General features: G+C 39.3%; 3 protein-coding genes and 1 long non-coding RNA gene across 5 annotated transcripts; 1 reads left to right on the forward strand and 3 right to left on the reverse strand.

Annotated features, from left to right (window-relative positions):
* Positions 1-3,477: 3,477 nt before the first annotated feature.
* Positions 3,478-6,371, reverse strand: LOC107272059. The gene is made up of 4 exons (XR_001538817.2): positions 6,221-6,371; positions 5,973-6,143; positions 4,900-5,036; positions 3,478-3,727 (listed from the first exon to the last, which is right to left on the reverse strand). It is a non-coding gene; the product is annotated as an uncharacterized LOC107272059 (long non-coding RNA).
* Positions 6,372-11,650: 5,279 nt separating this feature from the next.
* On the reverse strand, positions 11,651-14,333 carry LOC107272070 (COP9 signalosome complex subunit 2). Its single transcript, XM_015748818.2, has 10 exons — positions 14,187-14,333; positions 14,044-14,118; positions 13,481-13,675; positions 13,293-13,418; positions 13,039-13,206; positions 12,798-12,972; positions 12,486-12,624; positions 12,155-12,371; positions 11,900-12,040; positions 11,651-11,815 (listed from the first exon to the last, which is right to left on the reverse strand). The coding sequence occupies exons 2-10, from the start codon at positions 14,095-14,097 to the stop codon at positions 11,696-11,698; spliced, it is 1,335 nt and encodes a 444-aa protein (XP_015604304.1). The 5' UTR covers positions 14,098-14,118; positions 14,187-14,333; the 3' UTR covers positions 11,651-11,695.
* Positions 14,334-14,542: 209 nt separating this feature from the next.
* Positions 14,543-18,018, forward strand: LOC107272069 (alpha-1,3-mannosyl-glycoprotein 2-beta-N-acetylglucosaminyltransferase). Of its 2 annotated transcripts, none has more exons than XM_025089345.1 (11): positions 14,543-14,670; positions 15,234-15,361; positions 15,467-15,572; positions 15,637-15,794; positions 15,865-16,092; positions 16,168-16,306; positions 16,392-16,620; positions 16,687-16,791; positions 16,874-16,964; positions 17,031-17,201; positions 17,269-18,018. In XM_025089345.1, the coding sequence occupies exons 2-11, from the start codon at positions 15,257-15,259 to the stop codon at positions 17,380-17,382; spliced, it is 1,446 nt and encodes a 481-aa protein (XP_024945113.1). In that variant the 5' UTR covers positions 14,543-14,670; positions 15,234-15,256; the 3' UTR covers positions 17,383-18,018. The 2 variants fall into 2 exon arrangements, with proteins under 2 accessions (XP_024945113.1, XP_015604303.1); XM_015748817.2 differs by having other exon boundaries at positions 14,607-15,060.
* Positions 18,019-18,095: 77 nt separating this feature from the next.
* Positions 18,096-19,273, reverse strand: LOC107272072 (NADH dehydrogenase [ubiquinone] 1 alpha subcomplex subunit 8). The gene is made up of 3 exons (XM_015748819.2): positions 19,026-19,273; positions 18,578-18,753; positions 18,096-18,495 (listed from the first exon to the last, which is right to left on the reverse strand). Exons 1-3 carry the CDS (start codon positions 19,149-19,151, stop codon positions 18,282-18,284), a joined length of 516 nt encoding a protein of 171 aa, XP_015604305.1. The 5' UTR covers positions 19,152-19,273; the 3' UTR covers positions 18,096-18,281.
* Positions 19,274-19,317: the final 44 nt, after the last annotated feature.

Raw genomic sequence — 19,317 nt, forward strand, 5'->3', positions numbered from 1 at the left:
CCCCCCCCCGTTCGCCCTCTTCCAACCTCTAAATCTTCCTCCCGCACGAGGAGGCTACAGAAAAATTCTCCGACATCGTGTTATCACTACTTATACCTTTTCTCTCTTGTATCTGTTGACGTGGAATTTTATCACGCCCCTCATCTCGAGGGTTTGCGCTCGGTTTGATTAATCGCTCTCGACTCTCAATCTCGTATCCCACTGTTCGGATTACTGGGATTTCCGGCACCCCCCTTAGATTCAGCCTAAAATCCGACAGAGCTCGTTTACACGAAGTTTCCACTATCGTCCTTTCCCGCTGCCAGTCGCTACGAATCAATTGCTTTTACAGGGAACTGTACATCGGACTCGACGTCGGTTGCTTCGCGTCACGCGTATTGGCTCCTTAAGACGCCCTCTGGGTAACCGTCGCGTTTGAATTTTTCATTATTTTCTCTTAGGCAAATTCCACGCGATCTCTCGACGCCCCGCGTATCCGAGGCTAATGAAGTTACGCGATTCTTATAGGCAAGGAAGGAATTATCGACGGCGGCCATCTTGATGCAGCTTCACGCCGCGCCACGTGTTTACCCGAACGTCGTTATGCAATATGCACGGGATATGCGCAAGCTGCACGTGTATATACGTAGAATATTCAATTACCTTCAACTCTGTAGTCAAAGTATACCCCGAGTTAAAGTTATTTGGTATGCAGTATATCTGCGGTCGATCACTCACGAGAAGTATAGACAGAAGTGTAGCCGACGAGACTATACGATACCCACGGGTACAGGCGCTGTCAAAATGCATCGGCGAAATTTAGCACGGCCATGGCACCGAGCTGGCTTACTTCTCACGTGCACTTAGTATAGCGAACGCGTAGCTTTTACTATAGTCGGTTAAGCAAACGTCTATGGCGAGACGGAAATAGAAAATAGAAAAAGTCACTCACCCCAGGATCCTCTTCGACGTGTTGCGTCGGTTCCAGATATCCTTCTCAGCTTTCCCTATGCACAGTTCACAGCTCCAGTCCGTCGTTTGACACTCCGAGATCCGTTCGCGCGACGAACTTCACGGATCGAACGATTATTTTTTCCATTGCGCGAATTTTCGGATTTTCACTACTTGTTCGCTTGAGGACCGAATTACCGCGCACGTTCCGCGACGTAGTTATAAAAACAGACCGTCACGCTTTTTTTTTTGGAAATTGAGGTAAAGGGTAAATGGTATGAGAAGTGATGGCACGAAATGGGCTGAAGGCCCGAAGAGATTAAAAGAAATGATTCTGATGATACTGATAGGGAATGGTTGTTACAGACATGACACTTGACCGGGGACAAGCGCGATGGACCGGATTAAGCAGGCTAGGGTGCGAAATACACGCTATCGGGCCCAACCCCCACGGACAACGGAGGTCCGGCTAACAGATACCGAAGTAACAGCGGACTGCTGTGACGCAAGAGCTTAAAGGGCCGCGAAGCGGCTTCCGACCTTCGACAGACTTTGGTCGCGGACACAAAGCATTGACAAACATGAGTACAAGACTTTGAACAACATGAGCATATGTGAATGGCCTGGACTAAGCAGTTGCTTGTGTCGCAGAACCAGAACACGGGAAAAGGAGCCAGGCTATGAAAATTCGCGATCACCCCTAGCCGAGTCGACCGCAACGAATCACTGGGCATCAGCACCGACCGAGGCCGGAAGTCCCCGAGGGGACTTGAATTTACGCTTCAACCTTCGTCACTGCCCGCCGCAAAGCCGAAGCTAGGGCAGGTTAGACGTAAGGAACCACGTTCGATCTCCGAAGACGAACCACGTTAACCCTAGATCAGCGCGCAAAGTGTTTCCTGCAGAGGGTGATTAGAAGTTACCGGGATTTGAGGTCCCATACGCCAAGTGGAGTAGCACAAGCGAACGCAGATTGACGTGACCGCTCCCCTAGAGAGCGCAGAAAGGGATGCCGACGCCAACCCATGACTCCCCACCGCTCAAACCGTCTTGGCATATTTGCTGCGGAGTTTACTGCGATACCAAAGTGATATCACGAAGAACGTATAGCCCAGCGGAAGAAATTGGGAAAATGTGTAACACAAAGAAAGAGAGAGAGAGAGAGAGAAAGAGAGAGATAGAATTAGATAATCAAGTACTACCTTAGAATGTAGATGAACAAAAGAGACAAAGAATCGATGAATGTATCACAACTGCGATGTATTTACAAGGAGAGGGGAAGGGGGAAGGAAGACCGGCAAAACGCGGTTTCCAAGAGATCGGCTCTCGAAAGACTGACCCAGCGGAAGAAATAGGGAAAATAGGTAACACAAAGAAAGAAAGAGAGAGAGAGAGAGAAGTCGCGTTATATCAATAAAAGACAAAGTAGATAATCAAGTAAATGTACCTCAGACGAGAAGATGAAGAAGCGATTAATGAATGACGATAGCGATGCACAGAGAGGGGGGAACAAAGGAAGAAAGGACGTGGTGTCCAAGAGCTCGATATAGGGGATCGATTCTCGGAAGACTAAAGCCCGATGCCGATACATTCCTTACCAGACATGCCAGTACCCCCACTCACTCGACTACCGACCGACAAGCGCTGCCCTCCCACGACAAATTTGTCAATTACAACTAATGCAGGGAGCCTCGACGACATCCTGGAATTGGCATGCAGGCCGATCGGTGCTTGACAATGGTCTCTGGCTCAGGGACCTGTTGACGCTCCTTGTACATACTCCTGAGTCTTTCATTTAACCTTTGCCTGGCGTGTCTGATGTTTATCCAACGATTTAAATATGGCAATGCAACACGCGTCTTATATAATTAACGTACCTTTCGATTCCTCGACAACTTTGACACTTTTAAAGCAAAGAAAATCTCGTTCGGGTGCCTTCCTTAACACAGCTTTCCGAAATGCTGCACTTTTCCAGAACTCTATAGCGAAAGTACAGTCTACGGAAAAAAAGAGACAAAGAAAGTCCGACGTCTTCCGAGAGTAATATATTCCAACGTCTGACAATGCAATTATCAATCTGTCTGAAATTGCGGTTCCTTGTTATCCATAATGTTGATACGGTCTATGAGAATCGTATCGTCGCGTGTTGTATGCTAATCGGACATGTACTATGCGTGTGGGACGTGTAATCTTGAGTGGGACGCGGGAAATTCAAATCTCAGCGTACAACGTCTGTACCAAGATCAACGTGAGAGACCGAAGATGGCAGAGTGAGACATGGATTATTATCAAAATTGCAAATTACGTAATAAAGCAGCTGGTACATTTTGACACTATAACCTAAATGGTAAAAAGTAATCTATTCGATGATAAATAAATTCACCGATCGATTAGACTAATTAAATAATTAATTAAACCTCATGAAATTATTCCCACACTCTAAAGTCCCATCGTTACGTTGCTTTTTCATTCATTAAGCACCTCTGTACTTGGGACGTATTGTAGCGTGCGCGACGGGTCTAACGGGTGTCGTAAAAATTCCCTGAATTTACTGCACATAAATTTAATGATGCTTTTACACAAGTTTACTTAAGATCATCGTATCGAAGTCTAAAGGAACTGCAAAGGTCTCTTAATTAAAATCTTAATGCCTGTTGCAAGCCGAGCTGCTGCGCTGGGTGGAAGTTTCTTGCACCGAATTACCCCATGGTGAATTTTCAACGTAAAGGCTGCAGCTGCAGCCGGTGTCTTCCCTTGAGCGTGACACATATGAAAACAAGGGCATCGTCGTAAATACCTAAATTACATAAAATATGAATGGATTAATTTTTCACTTTACAAATTAATTCCTTAGCCGTCTATCTCGCGAGGTCAATAATACTTAACAATAAATAAATACTAGAGAAAAGTTTGTATACGAAACATAGTCATATTGACTTCTTAAAAAAAAAAAAAAAAAATTATTTTCAACAACTAAAATTCGCATTTTACTATTAAGTAGGTACAGCGTGCAACGCGTATACCATACACTTCGTACCATTACTTTCGAATGTAACGTAGCTATAAAGTACAACTTCCTCGTAATCAAGTACAAGATATGGTCCAGATGCTCTCTTAAAGATCCTTCATCCAGGTAACGAGTGGGATGGAAAATGTTTTACGAGCGCAAGACAAAGTTCGGTTCGCTGCTTTTATTACGAGGATGCATAGGAAGATATCGAAATTTTCCATCCCGTTGAATTTACGTAGGTGAAGTAACGTTGGCTCGGCGTTAATATCAATGAATATGGGATGCTTTGAAAAGGCAGATCATCTACCTTTTTTTTCAGGGTCAAATTACGTAGTACATACATTGTACACGGCATGTATTAAATTCTCGTTAATCGGCTGCTCGGACGTGGAAGCGGATAAACGAAACCGCTCGTTACGCCTTTGTGTACATTATTTTAAGATCCCACAAATTTTATAATCGCCATACCTTATAACGAGTATATACTTTTACGTAATGTATCCATATATGTCACTCGTGTCAAAGTTCACTGACGTGACCCACTTGTACCGCATATGTACATTGGTAATACCTCAAAGGATGTTTTTTTAATCGACATATCATTAGGAATTTCATTCGTTGACGTTACGTACACAGCCTATAGGAACTGCTATATGCTTGATAATAAAATATTTATGATAGGCACACGATGGCTTTGAAAATATTGTTATTTTCTTCGCCACATTATATATTAATTTTCCTAAACGAAACTACGCTGTTGACGTTGGAAAACTTTTTTTTTTTTTCAAAATAATTACTATAAAATTTCGCTGCCTCGGGTATAAGAAAAAAAAAAAAAAAAAAAAAAAAACTAACCGAAAAGTCGACGCTCCATGATGTACTTCAAAGATGACGCACCTGCTCCTCAATTTTGACCTCGGGATTTTAAGAAAAAAAAAAAAAAAAAATGAAAAACTAACCGAAAAGTCGACGCTCCATGATGTACTTCAAAGATGACGCACCTGCTCCTCAATTTTGACCTCGGGATTTTCCGACTTTATCGACGTAGACGCCGAAAAAGTTTAGATGCTTGCAGTTGGGTTATCGGTTCCACGTCCTGAAAGAATTTTCGAGAAAATGTAGATAACGGCTGGAGGTTCGCGACGTGGCGAAGACGTCGTAGGTATGGGGCTTAAGGCTGCATGAAATATCGGGTAACGGCTCAAGGAATGCATATCGAGCAGTTCTGATTTGGAATTATGTCAGAAGCGATAATGCTAATAGGATTAAAAGATGCATAGGAATTTAATATGTATATGCATGCAAGGCATTCGAGAGGAAAAGGGGTTTAAAGCAACATAAACAAGTTTACCGAGAGAATGATGTATACCCTTTTATTTCCTAACAATATTTCCTGCCGGTTATCCGAGAGTCTACGAGAGGCAAAACACAGTCTTTAGTCTTTAGTCTCAATTGTATATATAATTTAGATATAAAGTTTTTGCAGCATCCCCTAAGTTCTTAAGCTCAACGAAATTACAATGGGTTATACAAGGGTCGCCATTTTCCTGGCACTTTACGAAAATTCTTAGCTGGACAAGCGGAAGGAGCGAGGACAAGTTAAAGCGCGACTTTCCACACATCCTCCGCCTCTGGTGTAATCCTTTTCTCTTAGCAAAATCTTATCTTGACGACCAGATATGAACACCGCCGAGAGTTTCTGTATATTCGTCATGATAAATAAGGGCGACCCATTTATACGGGGTTAGCTGGGTCAAAGTGCATCGTGTATTCCAACGCAGTGGCGGTGCAGTTTATACAGCGTTGCAGCAGTAGCAACATACCAATTAGCCGTTTTGCATGGCGACCAGCAGGCAGAGTCGGTATACTCGTTCGCGAAAAACGACCGGCAAAACTTCAGACTCCCTTGGCGTGATAGATGCCGTAATTCATAATACAGAGAATTACTAGGTCACTCGGGACACTCACGTTTCGCGAATCACGAATCGCCTGCCTTCGGGATCTATATTATGCACGATTCTGACAGACTTACCCCAATTGGATTCTTCGAAGGATTCGTGATGAACTTCCCCATGTTGATTGCACGCGGTGGCCACTGGATACTCGACTGAATGATTCTATCAGAACTTTACGAACGTGACATAACCTCGAACCAAAGCATGCCGTTTTGCACAGGTGCGTTCGAAAAGCCGATTCTCCGTTTCTAGGCGAAAAGAGGTCGTACGTTGCATTGAAAACTTTTATTTTTGATTCGATAAAAATAGACAGACTGACAGTTACCTATATTTTTCATGTAAATTTAAACGCGCGACGTCGTGTCGAACCTTCAAAACGTCAGCGTCGTGACAAGCGTCGTCTACTACAGTCTGCAAGTGTCACACGCATCAAGTGAATATTCTCTGTCGCCTTGAAGTTCCTTTTACGAAATTGAACATGGAAGTGCAGAGGGTAAGGCAGAACCTGACGGTTGGTAATGTAACCGCTGGATGGATAATACCGATAGAGTGCGATCTCTCGTTATCCATTCGAGTAATAGACTTCTACAGCGTAGAATTCAGAGGACTTTTCTCAAGGCTTTCTCGTGCTGCAGAATATTCTCGTAATGACGAGCGGACGTTGACGAGTATTTCGGTTTGTGAGTTCACGGTTTAGAAGTTGTGCGACGGACAGGGATGCTTTGTTCTCGTGTCACGACGTAGACGTTAAACAGGTCAAAGATTCGAGTTGGCCCGAAGTCGGTGAAGTTAAATGCGCGAGGGAGTCTCCGAGAACCCATGTGAATAGTACTGCAAGTGCATAGAAATTCTTCGAGAATGGCTGAGCTTACATGACAAGTATGGAGAAGCAGGATACTAATTACTATTCACCTCTTGTACTTCGAGCTAGTTTTTTTTAATAGCCAGACGTGTTATCAGACCAGCTTTTACAATTCATTGGTTTTATCAACGAACGGAATTCACGATATGACGATTTGAATATTTATAAGACTGTTTTTTCTCGGTCTCTCGTCCATAACATTAAATTAACATATTCACCAAGAGACGTCCGATACAACGTCAAAATCCGTTAGCCATTGTTTTCTGCGTTCTGTGAATCCTTAAAATTATTCCCCGTAGTAAATTACAGTCGTTAACGATTATCAGCTTCAATACCAATAAGCGATTCACCTTTATACCTATATAGTGAAAGTGCTTCGCAATCACTTTCCTCAAGTGTGTTGGATCGCCGCTTCATTAAATATTCCGCGAAGAAAGATTTCAGTAACAGTTGAGCCTTCGTCCAAGTACACTTCACTCGATGGGTTGCTGACTTGGTAATTATCAGTGAAGTACCTCGTGATTTAGTCGCCCGTAACAAAGATACTAGAATACATTATCACTTTCCTCCTTAGGCCTCCAGCCAATATTAATGGGGAACGGTACAAGAAAAGTGAGAGCTTCGAGAAAGTCTCCGTCTCCCTCTATAACTAAATAGATTGGTTGGATAGGTCGACAAATAAGTAGACAGATACACGGTACGTCGTCCCGAAAGGATCCTCTCTCCTGTTTCTGCGAGACAATATATTTGCAAATCAAATGAGTAAAAGCCGTCCGAGAGAAGCGACGAACACAAATACACAGATAGAATTTTTTAAGTGAAAAATTCTTGCGGATCGAATCAACAGCAAAGAACATTTTTGTTCGGGTCGTCGCGAAGGATTCTTTAGATCCACGAATGTTAATATTACATTTTTCAAAATAAAAAAATGCCAATGTTCCTCTGAATTAAAATCAATTTCTTTTCCTCTTATACCGTTACGTTACTCGTTCCCTTAGCAGAGCATCCCTCCGAAGAGAATCATTTTTAGCAGCGCTTTGATGTTAAGCGCATTAAGAGTGACAGTCTTCATGCGTAAGTTATTCGTGGTAAAAGGGGCGCCTTTTTTTATACTGCTTTTTTATCTGACCACGCAAACTAGAGCCACGATTCTAACATTGACGTAGCCGTTTTTCTTCGGCTTTACGTACTGCATTTAGTTATTATTATAGATACTGGCGCGTATGTTTTATGAATTATGGATTATCGTGAAATAGTACCAGAACCTATCGCGGTACCCGTGATAGCTCAAGGAGATAGGACATCGTGGTACATTAATTTTAGATCGAGGTGACTCTCTCGTATGTAAAATCATATGAAAGATGGCACCCGGAACGGAAACTAAATGCTCGATAACAACTATATCAAAGGTGAAGAATAATGCAACGATTCCGAAATGGAGGTACGATTCTCACGTGCCAGCCATTTATCCTTTCCTATATATAACAGTTAAATTGTCTTCGAGTAAAAAGTTTTCCACGTAGCCACGTCCCATCGTCCATATCCAAACACTTGGCGTGTAAGATAACATCGTGGAAGCGTAAGAAAGGAGCGAGGGGAATGAGGTATAGAGAAAAAAAAAAAAACAATGGCGTATAATATCTGCCACGCAATATGCGGGAGTGCGCGTAATATAAAACAGACTTGTATTTGCACGATGAAGAAAAATAATAAAAAAATAAAAAATAAAGAACAAATGTAATTTTTTCCATCTGAAACATTTTCGCAATAAACCCGTGACGACAAATCAACTACAGACTGTATAACTGTTACTGGATGCTTGGAGCTTTTTATAAAATATTGCTAATTCTTTCAAGCCAACTTGCGATTCCCTCTATTCCATTAAATTACGAGGGCCAAGAGCAAAGGGCCTAAACCGTGAAATACCCTTCGCTACGAGGGGTCGCTTGATGTATATCTTAGACGCGTTACGTATTCCTTCCCTCTTACTACGATAACGAGAAACAGCGAGGGAAACGAGTTTCCAGGATTCGAATTCCAGCACTGCTCTTCCTGCTGGATAGAAAACGAAAATCAACGAAACGAACAACACTGGCGATTACGAGGAAAGGAGCGAACCTAATCGAAACCTAGAACAGATGTTCCATTCTTTTTCTAGGTTAGGCTGCCAGGAATTTTTCTTTCCTTATTTTTCACTTCTTCGCTCTCTCGCCTTTCAACTTCTTGACATTTGCCTGAAAATTTCCGGCTATCGCTTTAATACTTGCTTCAGACAGATTTTAGATAATATAACGCTCGACGAGCTTACGTCTCTAATCCACGCTTACAACTATAAGCTCACTTGAACTTCCAGATACTCGGAAGTGCGCCACTTCCAATGTGTAGTTTCGAGTCACAGAGGATAAGTTAACTAAATTCAACTTGCTAACTGTCCTCGTGTATTCCTTCCTAAATAACGAGAGAGGCTTTAATCGACTTTAATAGCTCTGGAGCAGATTGAAAAAGTTAATAAAAATCCTACTGTTCCAATATTCATAACTAAAATATAACAGGACAGATAAAGTATTTCTGTGTACCGTCAATATATTACTATCACTGTCAATTTACTCAATCTTAATTCGGAAAGTCAACATTGTACATTTGATGAAGGAATTCATGCAGAACTTCGAACTTTAATATCGCTAAATTTATCCTATCGCTTGTCTTAACTGTTAAGCTATTTTCTCAGTGGAATATGGAATTTACTCGGAATTTTTCAAGTTTAATATTAAAAACAAATATCTAATATTTAGTTTTAACTTACCGACGATGTTGAAATCCACTGTTACACCAGTTCCAAGAGTTCTGATGCAAAAATTTGCCACAGGACGGCAGCACTTGCCGGAGGCCAGCGACCAAAGTTACCGATGACGGGTGACAGCTTGGTATATTATAAAATACGCCGGCTCGAACTCTATTCTTCCCTCAGCTGATTTACTGGGTTATGCGGGACGTCCCTTCTTTCCTCACGTCATCTTGACCACTGCAGCCCTAACTCGCTCCCTCTGTATTTATCTATTTTTCCTATTTCTTCGATCGGGCTATATTTTCTTCGCAATATTACTTTGATATCACTGTCAGTTCCATAGCAAATACGCCAAGGCTGTTTGAGCAGTGAGAAGCCTTGGGTTTGCAGTGGCATTCCTTACTTCGCTATCTAACGGAGCAATGCCATACATCTGCGTTCACTTATGCTCTTACACTTGAAGTCACCTGGTAACTTCTAATTTTATTACTCTCTGTGGTGATTAGAGATCAAGAAGGGATCATCCCCCCATTGTGGATTCTTAAGATCAAGACCAACGAGTTTAAACGATGAGAAAACGAGAGAGTCTTTCGTAGTCACGGTTTGAAATTTTAGCAATCTGAAATTGTTCGTATACACAGCGACTGTAAATAATATTTGATGCATGAGTGAAAATGGCAGCTTTCAGGCAATGTTGACTCTTTGAAATATCTCTAGAAATGCAGCGATCGTTGAGAGCCGTATAGCAATCCAGCCACACAAATCACTCTTTTCCCGTTACGGGCAACGATTCGAGCTCTGCTCTCCGACTCTGTTTGCTCTATATTTTTCTCCTGCTCTGTCTGCTAGAAACGAATGAAGCATGGCATCGTGCTATTTTGAAATGAAGAATGATTACCGTCCGCTGCTACGTGGCTTATACCACTCTTCCCTTCCTTCCTCACTGGACTCACCTACAATCCTTACTCATCCAATCTCGGATGAACTTGAAGAAAAAAAACTTGGCCACTGCTTTTATCAAATGCGAAAGCGTAAAATTCTACTGGGAAACTTTTATACTTCATTTTTTTTTCAATATTGTGAATCTTCCATTTTGATGTTGAAATAAAAATTTACAAAAATTCATACACTAGATATATTTGATTAACGTCTCCAAATGGTTGTAATTAGTAGGCTCGGTAGGAAGCAGATAATTTATCATTACAAATAGAATTTTTCCAAAACCTGCTTCTTCGTGAATTACTATAGAAATTCATTTTGAATTACCCTTATGGGTTATTATTTCCAAGGCACGTTGATCCGGGTCAAATAATTATTGCTCGGTTCCCATTCACCTCTTATTGTCAAACTTTGCCCAGATTACCCCATCCCCAAGGAGTGTATAATAATCTAAATCGAATCCCCCTTTAATCCTCTCAAATTTATTACGGCATCCTTCAATTCCCCTTGCATTATCAAATTCACAAAATTTATTCCTCAAAAAAAAAAAATAAAATCACCAACACCTACAGGATGCAGAATCGATACTCAATATTACTCCAAGTTATCATATAAAAGCATACCGACGCTACTGATCATTTATGACTTACGACATTTTCCAAGCCACGCCGCCGTTTTAACCCGCAACCGATAAAGTTCGAGGCGCAACCGGACACTGTAATATGTGTACATACACCAGTCATCTTGTAACTTTTCCAGTCGTTGACCCCGAGACAATCCCGGGAGTTTAAAGATAGCAAGTAAAAGTTCATGGACCAAGACGAGCAGCCCTGAGAACTTTAACAATTTTCCCTTAGCTATTCGCCTCCGTTTCTACACCTAAGGGAAATTCACTTTCTCTCACGATCCTTCGAGGTTTACCTATACGAGTCGCGTGTAATCAAAACTAGGTGGCGCGCACAAATTACGTATTATCGTACGAGCGTCAAAGTCAGATCCTTATACTGTTTAATGGCGCCAAAAGTAAATAGGAATTGTTATATTATGAACGTATGTCAGAATTGAGAAAGGATGAAATGACTAATGGATTCTAACTGTAAAATATCACATTGGATTTTATTATTTTGAAATATTTGGGGACATTCTGGCATTCGTATATTCTATACAGATTAATGTTAATCAAGTTTTATTTATAACCTCCTGATTCTTATTATTTATAACATTTTGTTCACCACTGCTACGTGTAAGCATTGCAGCTGACTTGTCCATTTGTCTAGTGCATTGTAACGCGCGGCACAAAGCGACTTTTTATCTAATTCGAGCACTTGGTTAACCTGCACTCAAAAAAAGAAAATAATGATGTATATAAAATCTTAATTCTTTCTATATAGATCTCTCAAGCAAGTCTTATATCTTACCTGATCTATACGTCCACGAATGGTACTGTCTAAAATACAAGACACCAAAAGGCTTTCGACTTCGGAGGCGTCGATGTTCAATTCTTTACTTATGAACGGGATGTGAATTCTCGTATACGGCTTTATTAGCTTAATCAGGACCTACGAGTGCCGATTCAAAAGTTAAGTTATTCAAGTAACTGATTTTCATGCGATTCAACGCTAAGGAATACCAGTATAAAAGATATACCAGTAAAGAACATAACAATATAATACCTGAGTTCGTATATTACGTAAAAGGTCCTCGATGTGTTCTCTGATGAATGGATCATCCATTATGTTGTTTCTATTTTGCTTCAAAATTGATTCGAACTGGTTAATATCATTATTTTGATAGCTAACCACTAAATTTGTCATTGCTAGGATTTCTGGATCGTTCTTGTATGGTTTTGCCTCTTGAGAGTCAAATGGATTTATACCAGACTTCATTAACCTGAACAAATTATTTATATTTAATGTTAAATGCGAGACATTACTGTATGTAATATACATAATTTTACGATTATAAATAATTATTTATATATCATGTAACACAGATTACTCTTACATGTTTGCCAGCACTAGGTATTTTAAACATGTGGTACGTCTTGGCGACCCAGATTCATCATAATTTTTAAAGGCTTCAAAAAAGTCAGTGTGCGCTCTCTCAAATTCCCCTTCCCTTAAGTGCATCTTGCCTCCACACTCTGTCAGAGAAAGTGTCATATAATTGCTATTTTCCAGCATAGTTTATTAATTACCATATTATTAATTACCATAGTTATTCTGATTACTATTATAAAGTATATTAAGAGGAAATAAAAACTCCAACAATTTATGTAAGTAGTTCCACTTGCTAAAGTGCTGTTGTAATAATTACCTCTAATAACTCCCATAATAAGAGGGTGAGGAATGGCACTCTTAATGTGAAGGCTTTGTTCATAGAGTGTTTTCAGTTTTTTGTTATTTTTTTGAGCGGTATACATCTGAATTTCGAGTGCATAGATTTCCAACAATTGAGTGCCTTTCTTCAAGTCATCCTCACCATCGTCGGTCTTAAATATAATAATTTCGTATATGATTATCTAATAAACAATCCTACATACTTCACATCTATATACCTGACAACTTTGATGAAGCTGCTTCAGTATTTTTGCCAATTTGTTAAAATCAGATCGATCAAAATACAATTTTCCAAGTTTTGTGTTTGTCTTGAACCACAACCTGTCGTTTTTTGCGTCTTTTAAAGCATCCAAAGTAGTCTCATAAAAATCTTGTAAAAGTTCCATCTAAAAAACGTATGACTATTATATATATTTATGGCTATTTATTTTCAATATATTATAGATTATTTAATACGCAAGCTGTTACTGACATTTTTTGATGTGCTGATATAATCCAGGATAGAATTAATGGACTTTTCAGAGTGATTCCTTGTGACAGCGCTTTTGATGTATGTTAACAACTGTTTATACCTTGTCATCATTTCTTTATAATTTGACTACAAAAATAAAGTATATTATTGTTGTACCTATATCCTGCTATGTTACATCAATAACGTACCAGTTTGAAATTGATTTTGATCATTTGTTTAAGAGCTTTGAATCCCCACTCTCCTTTATCACCTCCTTCCAAATCCAAAACTTTCTGAAAACTCTGTAATGCTGCTTTTGGATCATCTTCCTTCAATGCTTTACTATTATAGTATTGATTTTCTAAATCTACATCTGGTTCTGAATTTGAATCTTCGGAGTATTCCTAAAATAACAGTCACGTTAAACTTAAATTTGTGCTAACCAAAAATAGATTATACCCTCGCCTCTTAACTTTTACCAACAATTAAATATATCACAATTCATATACATAACCAAACCCAAACGTAATTCTTACTTTAAAAAAACATAGTATCATCGAAATATTCAAATACTGAATAAAAATTGATTCTATCCAAGTAATTCCATTCTTTACAAATACATACAATTCTCACATGCTTAAATAACACAAGATATATGGTCTGCACTATTTTTAAATGCTTTGCCTCTTAAATCACAGGACCTAACCTATGAGAAAACCGGGCTTGGAAGTAAGTATTAATATTTTCTACTAGGAAAGTAACAAAAACTTACCAGTCCATAGTCTTCTTCTTCTTCGCACATAAAGTCATCTTCACCATCCGACATTGTGCGAGTCGAGCAAATAATCTACAAAAGTAATATTCTTACGATCTCGATGACAGCCAGAAACTTAATCCCGTTCAAAATTCACATACAAGCAATGTAATGCAAAATGCTAAGCATTGCCTCGATAACACAGTGTAGTTCAGAAACTACTAGCTGGATACAGAGCTGGATACCGGTCTAACATTATGGTATAATCCATAATGAACTACGTTTACAGTTTCTAAATTTCATTGGTCAATGACGCAAAGGAGTGAATGTAATTGGTTGAAATTCAGGAACCACCGTAGTTGATTTTTATGGAATATATCCTTAAAATTACTTTCGGGTAATTTTTAATGTATATTTAGAATCTTGTAGCCTATAATAGAATATTTTCCACGTGTTATTTATCTTGGAAAACTTTGTTTGGTTAGCTGGGTAAAGAGTATAATAAAGTTGATATGTTTCAGACTGTGCGCAATAGCAACGTGAAGAACATATAACGCAATGACAGTCTATTGAAGATTCGACACAAGAGGTAAAAGCGGGCCGGCCCATTCGTCCGTCCATCTCCGCTGAGTGCTGTTTCTGCTGGTACGATTTGATAACGAAAAATCTTTATCAGTGTGCTGATAATTGGAAACCACGTTTCACTTCCCGTATAACGTGTTACCTAAGAAGAAAATTTGGAGGACGTACTACGAACGATTCTGATCTTCATAAATATTTGAAATTATTTCCTTATGGTATAGAGCCCCACGCGCATCTGACAGCTTCCAACTATCCCAGTGTGTACTTCCTTCCCCTTTCCTTTCTTCCTTTTATTTAAGATCTTCTGCAACAAGAGACTAGCAGCACACTGGACTGGTTACTGGGTGTCACTGATCAGCAGTCCTCTATTGCCTTTGAGAAAAGAACACTTCATAGGAATTACAGGTCTTTCGGAGTGAAAGAGACTAGTTGATAGTTGCAGATGACAGAATGGTACAAAGAATTAAATGTGTTATTACGATTGAGTTAATTTCTGTAGATTTGCTTTTGTATGTTTATGGCTATTAAAATTCCTTTGTACGAAACACTGTGTCAAGATTTTGAAATTTAGTTTTTGTTGTGCACATTATGAACATGTCTTATCTAAAACAATTCTCTTATTTCAGACGAGGTGACGTTCGTTCCTGCCATGCGAAACAGGTCGATCGGTTTTATTTTCGCGTCACTACTGGTATGGGCAATTGTGACGTACTTTCTCTTTTTGGATCGACCCATTGGCAAGGAACAGAACAAGGTATAGAGAAACTCAATAGCTAAGATAGCGGTAGTAACACTTTGGATGTCAGGATGAAGAATCATGTTTGATAGTATAACACATTTTTTTCTCTTTTATTTATAGCATAAACTGTCAAATCAGATTAATCAACTAGAGCAGCAAGTAAGACAGGAAATTGCTAATAATGAGGAGCTGCTCCATGATCTACAGGAAACTCTTCAGCAAAAGAGTAAGTATATTTTTCACATATACTAGAAAAAAGTACAGTCTTGAACTCTTTTATTTTATTCTAGAACAAGAGGAAGTGCAAGCCGCACCACCACTACAAGAAATCAACAATGACCCTGAGAAAAGTGAAATTCAGGAAGGGGAACGGAACCAAAATCAAAATGAAAATGGGCATTATGTACTCCAAAGTTCTTCTAACTCGAATGACATCGCGTTATCACCTGTAAAAATACTTTTATATCATTTAATATACATTCTTGGAATTGTTTATTCAGTGCTAATTCATAACGCAGCTGAAACTACAAGATACGGCGGCGAGGAAGACCTTGAAGGATGGTTCCCCGGTCATCGCTGTCCTCGTTTTCTCGTGCAATAGAATAACCGTTCAAAGGTGTCTTGATCAACTGATAGGACATAGGCCGAGCGCCGAACAGTTTCCGATAATCGTATCTCTAGACTGCGATCATGATCAAACCGCAGAAGTCATACGTGGATATGGAGACCAAGTGACGCTCATAAAAGTAACAAAATTTCTAACGCGATATGAAAACTATAAATAATTCTACAATACTCACAAAATATCTTTAAAATTATAGCAACCTGATCAATCGGACATTGAAATTCCACCAAAAGAAAAGAAATTCAAGGGATATTTCAAAATTGCTCGCCACTATGGATGGGCTTTGAATCAAGTATTTCTAAAATTTGAATTCGACACAGCAATTGTTGTAGAAGGTAGAAAACAAAAGCATTGTCTATCAAAAAGTACTGAGTTTCAGATGAGGTAACACTGAAATTATCATTTATATTATTTTTTCAGATGATTTGGACATAGCACCAGACTTTTTCGAGTACTTTCTAGGTACCTATCCTCTACTGGTACAAGATCAATCACTTTGGTGTGTCTCAGCCTGGAACGATAATGGAAAATCGGGTCTAATCGATGAACACGGTTCTCATTTACTTTATCGTACGGATTTCTTTCCTGGATTAGGATGGATGCTCACCCGACAATTGTGGCTAGAGTTAGGACCCAAGTGGCCCAAATCGTAAGGACTATCAGTTAAATTTTTAAGTGCAGGAATCAAATGCTTCATTGCACTTATATGTTTCAGTTACTGGGATGATTGGATACGACAACCGGAACAACGCAAGGATAGGGCTTGTATTAGACCGGAATTATCCCGAACACGGACCTTCGGGAAGATCGGAGTTAGCAAGTATGTCATTACAGAATTTTTTGCATATAAAAAGGAATTAAAATTTGGATAACGCTAACGGTACATTTTATTTTAATTTCAGTGGTCTTTTCTTCGACAAGCATTTAAAGTTTATCAAGCTGAACGATCAATTTGTGCCTTTCACCAAGATGAATTTAACTTACTTGTTAAAAGTGAGTCTGTCAGTATTTACGTATTTTTGGAATAACCAAGCTGTTAACACTATTTCTTAATTTTAGAATAACTATGACAGCGCCTTCGAGCGCGAAGTATATCAATCGACAGTGGTTGATTACACGGAGTTGAAGAGTGGCAGTATTGTCACAAAAGGTCCGGTAAGAATAATATACCACACACGTCAAGATTACAAGCATACTGCCAAAATGCTCGGGCTCATGGATGATTTCAGGGTGAGTTGACCGAATGGCAATTATTAAGTAATAATTCTTATAGTACAAAAGAATCGTATTTTCGCAGAGCGGTGTGCAGAGAACTGGTTATCGAGGAGTAGTCACCTTTTTCTATAATGGACGACGAGTTCATCTGGCACCAAGCGCTACCTGGAAAGGCTACGACAAAACCTGGAGCTAACACTTGCTACGACATTATAGCAGAGACCTATAGAAATTTCGTGCGGGAGCCAACAGTTGCTCGGAACTTGTTACAACGGAGTAAGAAGTTTGAGGATGATGCTGGAGGCATTCAAAACAACATAAACTACGTAAATAAATATTAACCACCAACAGGGATCTGGTGAATTACCAACGAAGCACCGTGTGCCTGGAAACGCGTACCCACTGTTTTATTTTCCATATGTATATATATTATATATAACTAGTTCAGAGGACTTATAAGGAGGCGACGTGTTTCAAAGGGACATCCGTTTACGTTTTACGTTTCCTATGCATTCGCGATGATCGAATCGCCGAAACTTCGATAATTTCAGCTATTCCAAAAAAAAAAGAGAAAAAATAAAGCGTTTTTGACGGTATCCGGCAAGAAGTTTCTTTGACACTGACCGTGACATTTATACGAGAAGATTTAAAGAATGGAGGAATGGCAGTGAAAGGAAGGGTGCGTCGGTTGTCGTTTACTAAATGATAGAAGTATTTTGGCCAGTCGTCTTGCCAAATTTCCGTTAGGCGAAGACTTAGACAAACTATTAGATAAGAACCGGTCGGATATTACATATTGTAAAATTACAGTTAATAAATTATTGATACGAAATTCCCATGAACAATTTTTATTCCTACTAATTAATAGAGTGCCTCCTAATTCTAATGAAAAATAATATACGCGCTGAATGAATCTGATACATCTCGTTCATTTTTATTAACGATTTATATTTCTACGACCCGCCGACAGTTTATCCTTTCAGATCGGATCGCATCGAATACTGCACTCAGAAGAGCGACCGATCGTCGGATCACAATTTTATCGCAAGATAAAGTAATAAACTGGGCTTTACCAATTGACTGATGAACAGTTGCTTAGCTCTGGAATATTCCACGATGACCGTATTTAGGTTTAACAGCTTCTGGTACTGGAGCAGGTGTATCTGGATAATGAGGTATCGGTTCTGGCTCAGGCTTTGGTCTTTTTGTATTGTGAACTTTCACCTCAGTAAAGTACCCAAACGATGGTCTTGGTAAATTCATTTCATCGAGCATGCACTTGTCGAAGACAGATTGAGTCCTTCGGCAGCTAAATAACAATAAATATACCAATGCTATGAATTAGAGAGTTTTTACTTAATATAGAATATTCTATTATAAAAGAAACATACACACTGTAGTCGTAGGAGCTACTGGACTTGTCAATGCAGGTAGCGTACTGATTAAATTCTTGGAGACAGAGTTTCTTCACATTACGAAAGAACTCCAATGAACAAGCAGTTACAGCTTTTCCCTCATTCAAACATTTTCGGGGATCTTTCAATTCACTTTTGCATAATAGATATTCCTGCAAAATGAATGAAATCATGAATAAGTCTCATTGACATATTACTTAACGTTAAAGATTTAATTGGAAAAAAAACGAAAAGTGTACCGAGAATCAGGTTACGTTCGTACTATAACCTTAAGTTGGTGTTACGTAATATCTTGATATATTCACATAAATGAGATCTTATAACGTGCAGGCAGAACAACTAAGATGGAAAGGACTTTTAAAGGGGAATTTAAATAAATAAATTATGCCTAAAGAATGTTGCTTGATATCTCATAAAGACTTACGTTATTCTGATATTCGCAGTACTTTCCCAAGTGGTTAGCTCCTGCCATCAATAAACTCGTGCCGAGGTTTACTTCCTCGACAGTCAATTCTTCCTCCGTAGGAAGTACATGATCCAAAGTTGCCATTTCTAAAGGATTTATTAAAGAATTTATGTAAAACGTCAACTAAAGGACAGCAGAAGACACTGTGCTATCCATTAACCAACTAGACACAAACGTCTCGCGGCCATATGCCATGCGCTACCAAGAGATCCCGCTCTAGTCGCGCGCAATAAATTCCAGAGGGATTTCA

This window comes from Cephus cinctus, unplaced genomic scaffold, assembly GCF_000341935.2.
Source record: "Cephus cinctus unplaced genomic scaffold, Ccin1 Ccin1_scaffold1102, whole genome shotgun sequence".
Classification (NCBI taxonomy): Eukaryota; Metazoa; Arthropoda; class Insecta; order Hymenoptera; family Cephidae; genus Cephus; species Cephus cinctus.

What these genes read in the sequence shown, in the direction of transcription:
- LOC107272070 (XM_015748818.2), bottom strand. Translation starts at nt 14,097, where the DNA reads ATGTCGGATGGTGAAGATGACTTTATGTGCGAAGAAGAAGAAGACTAT. An exon ending in TCAAAATCAATTTCAAACTG is followed by an intron (nt 13,419 to 13,480) that starts GTACGTTATTGA and finishes TTATTTTTGTAG; the next exon opens with TCAAATTATAAAGAAATGAT. An exon ending in TACCTAGTGCTGGCAAACAT is followed by an intron (nt 12,372 to 12,485) that starts GTAAGAGTAATC and finishes TAATTTGTTCAG; the next exon opens with GTTAATGAAGTCTGGTATAA.
- LOC107272069 (XM_025089345.1), top strand. Translation starts at nt 15,257, where the DNA reads ATGCGAAACAGGTCGATCGGTTTTATTTTCGCGTCACTACTGGTATGG. An exon ending in TTGGCAAGGAACAGAACAAG is followed by an intron (nt 15,362 to 15,466) that starts GTATAGAGAAAC and finishes TTTTATTTATAG; the next exon opens with CATAAACTGTCAAATCAGAT. An exon ending in ATGACATCGCGTTATCACCT is followed by an intron (nt 15,795 to 15,864) that starts GTAAAAATACTT and finishes TTCATAACGCAG; the next exon opens with CTGAAACTACAAGATACGGC.
- LOC107272072 (XM_015748819.2), bottom strand. Translation starts at nt 19,151, where the DNA reads ATGGCAACTTTGGATCATGTACTTCCTACGGAGGAAGAATTGACTGTC. An exon ending in ACTGCGAATATCAGAATAAC is followed by an intron (nt 18,754 to 19,025) that starts GTAAGTCTTTAT and finishes TTCATTTTGCAG; the next exon opens with GAATATCTATTATGCAAAAG. An exon ending in AGCTCCTACGACTACAGTGT is followed by an intron (nt 18,496 to 18,577) that starts GTATGTTTCTTT and finishes ATTGTTATTTAG; the next exon opens with CTGCCGAAGGACTCAATCTG.